Below are 12,580 nucleotides of genomic sequence, written 5' to 3' on the forward strand. Positions count from 1 at the left end.
TATCCAAACTTGTGTCACCACAGATGACAAGCACTCACTCTCTCARGAACATCAGTGAAAGAAATGGCTCACTGGTAACTTGGGAACAGTGTATATCCACAATCATCTAGGCTTTCCTTCTGAAATGGAAATCTCTTACAGAAAGGCCTTCTCTGTGAGCTGTTACAAAATTACATCCTCTGGTAGAGCCAGAAATATCCCATGAGAAGCTTATCCATCAGCATTTCAGCACTTCCGTGTCTGGTCAGCACTAGGAAACACAGAAACCATAGGAGATGGAAAATGAACGGGCAGGGAAAACTGCCTCAGTACTTCTGATACAGAAGCTGTGTCYAAAGCTGCTGAGGTGAGGCAATCCTTGTGTTATCCAGGCCACCTTTCGTTTGGACTGAGTATTGACAGGCAATTTTTCAAGCTAGTGGAGACAARAGGGTACAAAGGAACATATTGCTAGTTGCTGCAGGGCTGTTGTTGAGGAAAGGCCCATTCAAAGACTACTGAAGTCTGTGGAAAAACTCCCGGCTAACTTCAATGCAATTGCAGATCAGATCTAAAAGATGCCCATTATTTTCAAAGGTGAGGTACATCGACACAAGAATTACATGACTGGGCCTCAGGTTGTTATGTAACTGCGTAACCTGGATTATCGAATAAATAAGCAGTGTAATTCAGAAGAAAACTAAACATTTTGATCAAATGAATGTCAGGTCACTTCTTTGCACTTTTTGTTTAACTGATATCTATAATGCACAAGAACTATGTTGTGATGAAAATTCCAGGCAGACTAAGCAGGCTTATCTTGAAGTCCCACAATCTGATACTGATTTCAGGTGAAACTTCTCCAAGAACAAATGCTAAGGGAACAAAGGCAGGTGGAAATTCAGAATGTTAAGTCAAGATGCTGCAGAATAATTTCAGTATTTTCTAGACTTTTTATATACATAACCCAAGACTTGTCTTTGTGCATCCTGCCACAGGGCTGATGGACTCTCAAGATGAAATACTAAAGGAGGAAAAAGGACACACACTGATTCTGTAGATTTGTAGAATAAAAAAAAATTGTTGCTAGGTTTTATCTTTTTTCATAAAAAGAATACTAAGAGAGAAATTCATCCAACACTGCGTGACTTCATTTTCATGAATTCATAAAAAGGGTCACAACCCACAATCTGAGAAACAGTCAAGCCAGGAAACTGAACAAGTTTCTCAGTCTGTGTTACATTAAATGCACTGAAACCTTTCTGCAAGTCCTACAGACACTGTCACTTCAGTAGGGCTGGAATCAACCACCCAGTCATTTGGAAGAGAATGACTGACTTGATCACCAGTAATGAAGTGCAAAGACCTACTGTTCAGAACATCAACCTTTTACAAAGTAATTTTGAAGTGAAAACAATATAAACCAACAAGATGCTCAACTTTTGGCTCTGGGCAATGCCTTCCTGCAGCCTACCTTTAGCCTGACATAGAGGAGGGTGCAGGAACCCACATAAAAGGCAATTTAATGTTCTAACAAAAGCACACCATAACATCCCTGTAAATAGTACAGTGTGACTCATTATTGGCACAGATTATTTGGATTTGTATCATTTCCTACTCCAGCTAGTACAGAATGAGAGATACACGATTTGCCTGCTGTTATTTAATTTAGGTTGCAACAGAGCTAAGGAATAGAGCTGCCAAATGATTGCTACTACTCTTTTTTTTTTTTTTTTTTTTTTTTTTTTTTTTTTTTTTTTTTTTTTTTCCTTTTTTGGCATGGGTTCAGCTTTGTTTCTAAAATGGAATATACAGTGTTGAAGATTCAAAGATAATAAACTGAGAAAGTTCCTCTGAAAAGGCAAATAGCATCAATCAACTCTTGTTTTTCTTCCTCATCCTGCCTCCTACATGTAAGGAGAATGGAATGAAAAAACGCACTGCTTAGCTATTTCTCTCTTCTGATAGTTGACATGGAAAAATATTGGGAAGTAACATCCATTTTAATGTTACATTCTTTGAACAATTTTAGATAGTTACACACGTTCAGCACTTACTGCTGTCCTTATGTAACTGTGGTTCCTCAGGCCAGTACAGACACAATTAAAGCAGGGACAACCTTACTGGCTGTGAAGGACATCTGCTGCTGTTAGCTGACCCCAAATTTATGGCACTTTACTATACCATTTATCTGTATTTTCAAGATTGAATTTGATGAGCTATGCTCCAGGAAAATAAGAGCAGAAAAGTTATTGCTTCTTAATCTTCAAAACACTGAACAAGTCTGAAGAATACTGCCTGCTAAGAGCCAAGCAACTACTGAGAATTTTGCTTAGGTCTCAACTGTGAAGTGAATCTAATGGTACTCTATCTCTTCTCCTCAAATTATAGCAATAGCTGCATTAATCAGAAATCAGAGTATGAATAAAAGCAGCACCAGTCCCCGATATTCTAGTTTTCTTCTCCATACATTAGTACATAGAATCTCAGCAACAAAAGAACATGCAAGAGGGGCTTCCAGGCTGCCAGCACTGCTAGCAGCATGTCCTCTCCACAAATGTGTTTCTTCTAGTCTTGAGAAGAAATTCTTCCTTTTAGATACAACTATTCCTACCTCCTAGAGTGTCATTCTGCCTTTGAAGTATCTACAAAGCAGCATTTTCCCTCTATGTTTGCATGAGATTAAACAGTAAAAAAATAAAATATGAGTCATAAAAGGACTCCACTTTCCATATGATTTCAGTTTAACTGCATCAAGTTTTGAGCATGAGCAGAGGAAGGCATGTGCTAGYACTAGGCTTAATGGTATACTCCCCAAATTCCCCAACAGCGAGATACTCCATAAACTCCCAGGCAATCTGCCTTCTTCAGCTACCCAGAGTTCCCCCATACACTGCAGACTGAGCAGCTGGATACTCTCAAGCAGAAGTAGCCTGCTGGGTAATCTTGGATACAAACTGGTTGCTGAAAGGGCCAGAATTTATGAGATGAAGGAATTCCACTGTGTGACAGTGCAGCAATAGACGGTAAGTGCTTGTAAGACTTCCTGCAGACTCCAGCTGTGAAGATGGGATACATTCTTATTTCAGTACACAAAGAAGTGGAATTTCCATATGCTTTTATTTAACTTCTGTGTGTGACTGCAGTATGAATTTTTTCTGTGTCCTGCCACACAGAGCTCAGGGTTCTGTCACTGTTCTCATTCTGAATCCAGTGATGACAAACCCTGGGTTTCTAGGGTCCTCAGATATTTTCCTTATGCTAGATAGATTCCACTTTAAGACTGATATTTTTATGTTGTGAATAGGCAAAATTCTCAAACAGCTTCAAAGGGAGTTCATTTGCAGAGCCTGAAGACCTGGGACTGCTGTAAGGCGCCTTCCAAGAAGCATTCCCAACAATGCTGGATGGAGGCAAAGGCCTAAACTGCAGCTCCAAATGGGTAGCTCCACAGAGCTTGGGATGTTTGGGATTTATTTTGAGCAATCTTTAATCATAAGCACTCTATTTCACGACGTGCTGCCAAAATCAGAGAGGCTCCCTCAAAAATTCCTGGCTCAGCTGGCAGAGGTAACAGTTCTTAAATAAAATACTACCTCCTACATTCCAAAGAGAATCTAAATTAAAATAAGACTTCCCCCAGCTAAAACAATGGCAGGTAACAGGCGCTGCTGGAGAGGAGAACAGGCAGGACCCCACACTCCGAGCAGTAGTTAGGCCCAGACTCCAGCTCCAGTGACGCTGGCAGATGGACAGACAGGAGGGAGGGATCAGAGGGGGAGTTCTGGGGAAAAGCCAAGTCCAAGGGAAGTACTGCATGCAGTCAGCAGCAGTTTGGTCCTCATCTCAGGGATGACTAGAAAATTTACACTGAATTTACACTTCGAGCTGGCCTTCTAACTCACTGCATCTCATCGGTGAGCAACCACACTGTAACTCCTGTGAACAGATACGGCCTACGGGGTTTTATTTTCTAGACCAAGCCTGAACAAAAGCACTTTACTTTGAAAATGGTGCTTAGATACACTCCTCATCTAGATGCTATCGGCTTGTGTGTTCCAAGTCAGCAAAACACTTTGGCATGCATTTCACTTCAAACATGTGCCTACTGAAATCAGAGAGATAATTGTACCCATTTGCTTTGCTGAATCAGGCCACTCGATGCAAAAGTGGAGCCAAACTACTGCTTCCTTTCAGTCTCACAACTGTTTTGCATTTTGCTGTTTTGATTTGCATTTCCAAAGCTGTCTATGAAGTAAAAGGGCTGTTTTTTCCCTCCCCCTTCAATAAACAAAAGCTGAGATTCTCGCTCCTGGCAGAGAAGGCTCCTTTAGTATTAGTTCAGTACTAACACAGGGCTCCCTGGAGCCCCTAGAGCCTTCCCCCACTGAGCATATTTGTAAAAACGAGCATCTTCCTGGTGCTTCGGGAGCTGCTTCTCTGCTAACCGATGGACTGGACTGGACCGATGGACAGCTGGACTGTCCCTCTTTCTCCAGGCTTGGGTAATGTAAAGCTGCACGCACCGGTGGCGGTCCATATTCCTGAAAGCGAGGTTGGATTCGTACTCTCCGCATCTAATTAATGATTCTCTGAGGTTTGTCAGATATATTTCACAAACACACATCTGCATTTCAGTTTTGCCTGACAAATAGGCCTTGATCAACTCTGTTTGCTGGGCACCAATAGATTACATGGATATGAAGTGCATCAAATGAGGTGTCCAACTTAAATGCAGAATTAGACTAAGGAACAGACATCAAAGATACCTTTACTTATTCAACTGGGGCAAATCAATGCAAGTCATTAACAGTTCATTCCAAGTATTTAAGTGTATTTCCCATTTCTCACAGGTCACCTGTTCATTTTCTGAATACTCATTAATCCTTTAATCTTTTTTAAAGCTTTTAAGTAAGCTTTCTAAAAACAAATCTGTTGTAAGGGAAGAATGAGCACAGTTTTCAGAAGACCATGAATGTTATCTCTGATGACAGTGGGTATGTCCTTTTCTGAGAGCAACTGAAGTATTAGGATAACTTCCTTAATCCTCACACTTAATACAAACTCAAAAAAATCAAGAAATTCTAAGTCTGTACAGATATATGTTCAAATCTGCTTCACCCATTTGATTGAGTTAAAGTCTGGGATAAATTATATTCTACGTCTGAAACTAAGCAAAAAAACCTCTMCAAACACTTGGAATCCTTTCTTGCTATAGGATAGCCCAGTACCACTATTCAAAATTTTTAGTAGAAATTATACATTTCATATCTATATTTCACAAATGGTCCCCATGAACAAAGAGGTAAACTACAATAGATTTCTTCCAAAGAAGGAGGAAACTATACTAAAGAATGAAAACTCATGTGAAGTTTCTTTTATAAATAATTTCATACTACTAAGTTGCTAATCATTGTATATATTTCAAATATACTGAAAAATACATCTCTTTTCCCAATCACTTATTTAATATTTTAGGAATCATGAGAAAGAAACATGAAAGAATATATGGTTAGTAAATTTTGCATTACAAGAAATTTACTAATCACAATCTTTTAAATAGTAAGGTTCTATATTGTACATGCTTCTTAAGTATCTACCTTTATCTAATCTACTACAGAGTTTGATATGGATAGACTCCTCATTGGCTTACGTGGCCTTTGGATTATTGTTTTGTATACAATGAAAAAAGGGTTCACTTTTCACTGAAAACATACAGGAAATAAAAACGACAGTTTAATCTGAGGCTTGAGACGCTGGAATGCACTGTCTTCTGTTGAGTGATATACCTGGCTTCGCTTTTTCCTCTCTCCCACCTATGCCTTGCTTTCATTTTCTTTCCAAACACATAAATGAAGTGCTGATAAACAAACAAACAAACAAACAAACAAAAAAACCTCATGCAACACTGCATCCGTCCGACGACAGTTATAAATATCAACATTACTTACTCTTCTTCCTTTAAGTCCTTGTGGCCCAGGTGCTCCTCCTGTCCCGGGGGGTCCCTATATGCCAAATAAACTTATTATTCATTGCAGCCCCTGTGGAACCTCACTCTGAATAAGAAATCATGATGTGACTGTTGACTACATTAGTTCTATCCAACATCCTAAAATTGTCAAAGGACACTTACATTTCAGCAACATTATCTTAAAAAAAAAAAAAAGAAAAGAAAAAAGAAAAAAGTAGTAATTTGTTGTAGAAGATTCAATATCTGTCTCTACTGATGACATATAGGCAAATGATAACACAATTATACACCAAATCAGGAAATTATTTTCTTTTTGTTTAATAATTAAACTAAACATCAATGAATACATGTAGATTACATTAAGCATCAGTGAATTAAAATTGCTGTGCAATACTGTGCAATTATAAATCCTCCTCAAAAAATTCTACTTCTCTACTTGTCTAAATGAGTAATTTTTAAACGGGTGAGTTAACAATATAATTAGTTTCATGTCTCTCATGGTTCATCCTTGTAAAGAGCAGTTGAACAGACTTTGTGTTTGGGTCATGACAGTTTTACTGGCTGCAGTACAAATTAGCAAGCATGCTTAGCTTCAGCACAGCAAACAGACATTAAAAAAAAAAAATCACACATTTTAGGTCACATCAAAGCACAGCACTATACTTACAGGTAATCCTTCTGGTCCTACAGGCCCAGGGCCTCCTGGAGGTCCTGGGTAGCCCTAGAATTTAAATAAATACAAAAAAAGGACAGAATAATTTTATCAAGATTGTTCAAAATGTAGATAACAACAATAAATCCAGTCAGTCACCTGAAATCTGAGGCATGTTAACAAAATATTTAATCGTGCAAAAATTTGTTTAGAAAATACCTATTATTTTGCAGGTATCACAAAAATATTAAAGGGTCTATGAAGTTTTCCAACAAATAGGCAGTTAGCCTATACAGAGCTTACAAAACCAGTTTTTGCACTAGCTGAGAAAGAAATTACTGAAGAAAAGCAGCTGCAGTCTAAATGAATTTGATGTTTTTAAAGTCATCTGCACAAAACTAGTAATACAATGTTCAGAGATTTCTTGAAATGCAAACTCTTCTCTCTAGCACCATAAGGTATGAGCATGAGCTTCTCCTGATGATTAAAGCCTTTCAAGTGTCTAAAACACTGAGAAATTTTACCTGCTCCTGGAAGTAATACTGTGAGGTAATGCTGATTTTGGTGGAGGAGAACCATCGTTAGAGCTAGCAGCCTAGAATAACACTTACCATTCAATTCAGTACTGGATTTATATGAGTGAGTCAGTTAAGTGCGCTAATGCATCCTGCAGACTTTGTTGACCATGTCCAAAATCATCACGTGACAATGGTGTGAACATCTCAACGTAGGCAGGGCAGGCCAAGACAAAATGCCTAACACAGCTCCTATCCATGGACTGCRAACACTTACTGAGTATGGCTTTCACTGCTATGACTTAAGTGGATTTATTTATGGCAGCAAATATGCCTACTGGTTGATAAAATGTAGTTTATAAAACAGAATCCCATTTTAATAAAATCCTCCTTTATTCAGCTCTCTGATGATTCTTTTTTCCTGGATCAAAAGCAGCTGGTTGAAGATAAATTCAGATCAGAGAGGTTTAACATCAGAGAGGACACGGCACCTGTGCTAAGCCAATGGATAAAGAGTATATCAATCTGGTAGCAGGTCAACTCTAYGTTGACTTTTTAATATTAAGATAAATTCAAACTAATCTCTAGGACTGATGGTATGAGCTGGAGTCCTATCATTAACATTGTTCTGACACTGAAAAATAGGTTTTCTTGTAAAGGAATCCCTCTGAAAGGATCCCTCTGATCTCTTATAAGCAGACAGTTAAAAGCCTGTCAACATTCTCTATACATTCAGAGGCCATCACAGGGCTCACTACAGAACACCCGATCAAACGCTAACCACATCTCCCTGAGAAGTTCAAAGTGAACTTCATACTCCTGTGGTCCGACAATCTGGTTAATACGGGGCTGGCCCAGGAAGGAACAACTTTGCTACTGCAGCCAGGCTCTGAACTTCGCTGGTGAAACAGGGCCAGGTTGTCTGTAATGCTCACGTGCCATGGCACCCATTGGCCTCTGGATTGTCAAATGCTGCATGAAGCATTGCATCCTGATTTATCATAAACAGTGCTGCCAGGAAGCCAGTCCTCCCACTGGAGTGGTGCCACGGGCTGTCCACCATGTGCACCTGCATAGCACTGCAGTATCACAAGGTAGCACCCTGGCTACCAGTCTGTCTACTAGAATAGTTTGCGTTACCCCAATATACATAGCATATCACAGATTTTACTTTCCCACCTGCCTTTATCTCTCCTTTCAATTCACTGTGCTTAGTTTCATACCTAAAAGTCTGCTGAAATCCGTTTTTAAAAATGCAGTTATTCTGCTGATTCTTTCAGCAAAACATTTGTAATGATATATCTACAGAGTGATAAAGCCGCTAAATGAAACTTCCTCAAAACAACACATCATAAATACCATTCTTTTCCATAAGGCTTGCACTGTCAGGAGGGTGAGAATTCTTTGCTCACTTGGACAGTAAGTGACAGTAAGTTACTTGTGACTTACCATGACACCTTTCTCTCCAGGAGGACCTATTGGTCCTGGACTGCCTCGCTCCCCCTTGAATGAAAAATTGAAGAGAAAATGATGAGTGCTCATCCACTGACTAATTCCATTTCCACTATTCCTAGCATATCTGGCTAAGGAGGCTAACCTGAGATAACAATATCCAAAAGGACTTTTATGAGGGCTGTAGCCCACAGTCTACAGTGGGATTGGTTGCCAAAGGGAACTACTTCTTGCAGTGCATAACACAGTAAGTTTAGGAGAAGAAAATCCAGGAAAGGGAACACATGCAACTCAGAGACTGCCCTTCAGAAGCAGTGCAGAGGCCTTCTTTTCCACTATTCTGGAATTTTTGCACTCTTTTCCCTAGAAGCCCACCCCTATCTTGAAAAGAAATACAACAGAGTCTTCCTGTCTTTCCCTTCCCTAGAAGGCCAGAAAAGAGATTTGGTACTACATCAGATTGCGTGGCTAGCAGATCCTTTCTCTCCATTGGGTGCACCATATTTAGAGTTATTTATGTTCTTTAATTCACAAATGTCACCTTACTTAYAAGCACAGCAAACAAGCAAACATAAAATGTTGTTCGCCCTCCCTCATTTCTTTAATGCATGCCAGTATAAGCAAGATCAACCCTGAAGCAGCAGTGGAAGCAATTAGAGTAGACGCAGTACAAAGAGACTCCTTCTTGTCACATGCCCTTTCTCATTTTAACCATATAACATTCAGCCCAAACATCAGGTCCAGCTGTAGATTATCCCCTTTACCAAGATTACACTTTTATAGCAGATACCGAACACAATATAGTGACAATGATACATATTTAATGTTACACACTTTAAGGACACATTTCCTTAAAATAACTATGTGCAAAGTACATCTGTCATTTAAATCCACAAAGCATGTTTATACTGTAGCATTTAATCCCGTTAAAGAGTAAGATAATAAATTGCACAGAAACAGCATAGTAATGAAAACATACCAGCTTGTTTCCATTTCTCAATAGATTAGTTAATCAGGTTAAACTAGCAACAGTATCCCAAGGTAACACTTGCTGGGCAAAATGTAATTATGAAGAACAAGAATTCTTTGACATTGAATTCTAAGATGATATTGTGATTAAAACCATATGAGACTTGTCTAAATTTAAGTTTTAACAAGCAGTGATTTCCACTGATATATTTCCTTTCATAGGTTACATAAACCAACAGTAAAATTATCACCAGATTTTCATGGAAGTTCTTGTAAATCACTGAGTATTTTTTTCAATAACGTCTCTTTAAATAGCAGCCATCAGTCTAGATGAAATAATTTATCCCTATAGGGTAGAAATGTAAATGGTGCTGGATTATTCTGACAAGCAATTATGTTTTTATTATAATTGAAGCTGACATGTAGTCCAGTGATAGTTTCCTGTTTTTTGGATTTAAAATATTTCACCTAAAGCTATTTATACTGTTCTGGTCACATCAACTCTGCCAAACATGCTTCAATAAACACAACCGCTACTGTAGGGAAGACAAAACTAACAATATCATCTTATTTACTCAACTTTGTTTAAGAAGTATTTCAGCAGAGTTACTAAAGCGTATGGCCAAATTTTACTGTCTTTCTTTCATCTCCTCACTATACAGCGGTGAAATCAGCGATCAGTGTATAAAACAAATATTAGTTGTGCCAGTCTGAGAGTCAACAGGAGTGGATGGCAAAGTGTGTGCTTTAATACAAATGAGATAACAAATCTATTAGCTCTAAATTCATTGCCAAAGTAAAACCAAGGATACCAGATGTAGACCTCAAATACAGCAACTGGGTTACTAGTTATTACATCTCTGCACTCTGAAATAGCTATGAGAATATTAGCTTTGTCACAGTGGTCAGTAAATGATCTCTCCCCAATATTTTCTCTCGCCAATGGTTTTCAAAGCTGATTTTTGCTGCTGAATAGGCAGATGTGTTATTATACCTTTTCACCAAGGCTTCCAGATGGACCAATTTCTCCAGGTAACCCAGTCGATCCCTGTATAAAAGATAAGCAGACTTTCTTAGTGCAGTGACTGTACTGGTTCATGGCTGGCAGCTCCCAGCAACCCAGCAGCAGAGTGTGAAGCTTTTCTTCACCGCAGAGAGCACTGGACTGCATGGGCAGCCTTTCTGTCAAAAGTAGAAGGAGGGCTGCACAAACTAACCTGGCTTATAGGCTGTGTGTGAAGATCACTGCATCTAGACTCACAGGCAGTAGGTTACAGCTAAAAAAGAAACTTCATGAATTTAACCATTATGGTGTGCCTATCGTCTGCCACTTAGCTGAGGCTTGCAATGCTAAAAGTTTTACAGACATACAATTAAAGGCAGAATTGTTCTGCCAGTGCTTCAGTCTGACCACAAATTTCAAGGAGTGTAAATTCACTGGAAAAAAGTAAAAGCCAGTCAAAACAAAAATGATATTGGATCAGCTGCTGTAAGAATTTTCCCCTGAAGTGTTGTAGCCCCAAATACCTTTGAAGTCAGGGGTTCAGAGCATTTTAGTTCTTTTAAAAATAAATACAACAACACTCTCTTGAGACTCTCCCGCAAATTTCTACTTGATGCAACAGAAAGCACCATTTGAAAACACTTTTCAAAATGTTATTCCTAGTGCTTGTAATTCTCTTGTTATCAAAGTAAAAAAATAAAAATAAAATTAGAGTGCAAGCCCCTGATTCAGAAGAGTATGAAACAGTAGCCTTACTTCAAAAAGTGCTTAGCAAAGTGACATTGCCTGCACTTGGACTTCACACATGCTTAAAGCTAGGGAGGGAGGCTCTTCAGGCTCCTTTCTGAAATGTAGCCTTGGTATATAAATCAAGTCTGAGTAAAGTCTCTTTTCCAGCATCTGCCTAAAGCAGAATTGCTGGCTGTGGTGTCAATGTTCCCCACTGGTACAAATGATAGAGAGTCTGTCCTAGCGCTTACTGGTTTTGTTCAGCTTTAGCAGGCTGAATGGGTTTGTTAGGCGAGTTGGCTGTTTGGTCACCTAGTTTAATGTTATTCCAATTGAGATCTTTTCCATGGAATGCATCACATACTGCATGATGAACGCGATGGCAAAGAAAAATGCACATGAACTGGATTAACTTCAGAACTGCAGGTCAAGTGGGTTGACTGTTTAATTGAGCATCTGAGAGACACCACTGTGGAGGGGTTCATGCAGATATCTAGCCAGACTAAATATCTAAATAACTAAATATCTAGAATAACAGATAGAAACCACAAGATCTAAGGGAATTTGTGCGAGGGGGATAAAACTTGCAAAGCATCAAGATGCTTGGGTAGTTAGTTTTTCAGTGGATTCAGTGAGAGTGAAGGGCACTCACATAGCAATTTCCCCTCAATACTAGCAGTTTTGAATGGTTGCTGCTAGATTGCAGATTATGACGTATTGCTAAATCAGAAAGAATTAAATTAAGTCTGTCATCTTAAATTTAGAGTCTGCTCTAGCTCCAAAAATATTCTTATTAGTATGGACTAATCTAAGTAGCTGATTTTAGGAATCTTAGACTTGAATTGAACTGTGGATCAATTTTATCTTTTCATGACAGATATCACCATTTCTTTGACCTATATTGAACTATTTCAGCTCTACTCAGACCCACRTTTTCCAAATCTGAATCAGACAGGAGGACTTATTTTAAGCTTTAGGGGTAGACATACAGCAGACAGAAGAGCACAAGAGACAACATGGTGTGGCCCAGGGGACAAGCATAGGGAAGATATTAAGGCTACAAGATGAAAATACTACAGAAAGTTTCTGGGCTGGTATTCCTTTTGGATAGGCACATACCCAGATACAGCTGGGTGTATAGCCTCAACTGAGGATTTCCTTAATCCTTCTTTGATCTTATTAAGCAATGAGCTATTCAAGACAGCTACTTTCAAGGCTGACAACACTTTCACAGACTACTTTTTGGAAGGGGCTAAAGAGATAAGCAGGCACCTCTATGGTTGCTGGACTCATGTGTTTCAGAACATGTG

General features: G+C 39.0%; 1 protein-coding gene across 2 annotated transcripts in view; it reads right to left on the reverse strand.

Moving 5' to 3' along the window:
- Positions 1–12,580, reverse strand: part of COL24A1 (collagen type XXIV alpha 1 chain) — a 145,650-nt gene that overhangs the window by 44,654 nt on the left and 88,416 nt on the right. For both annotated transcript variants that reach the window (XM_085303507.1, XM_085303505.1), the window contains 4 exons: positions 10,533–10,586; positions 8,567–8,620; positions 6,618–6,671; positions 5,931–5,984 (listed from right to left, as the gene is read on the reverse strand). In XM_085303507.1, the coding sequence (XP_085159633.1) occupies positions 5,931–5,984; positions 6,618–6,671; positions 8,567–8,620; positions 10,533–10,586 (216 nt within the window). The remainder of the gene's footprint in view (positions 1–5,930; positions 5,985–6,617; positions 6,672–8,566; positions 8,621–10,532; positions 10,587–12,580) is intronic.

Source organism: Rhea americana, unplaced genomic scaffold, assembly GCF_003343005.1.
Source record: "Rhea americana isolate MKP2758 unplaced genomic scaffold, rheAme1 scaffold_2, whole genome shotgun sequence".
NCBI classification, from domain to species: Eukaryota; Metazoa; Chordata; class Aves; order Rheiformes; family Rheidae; genus Rhea; species Rhea americana.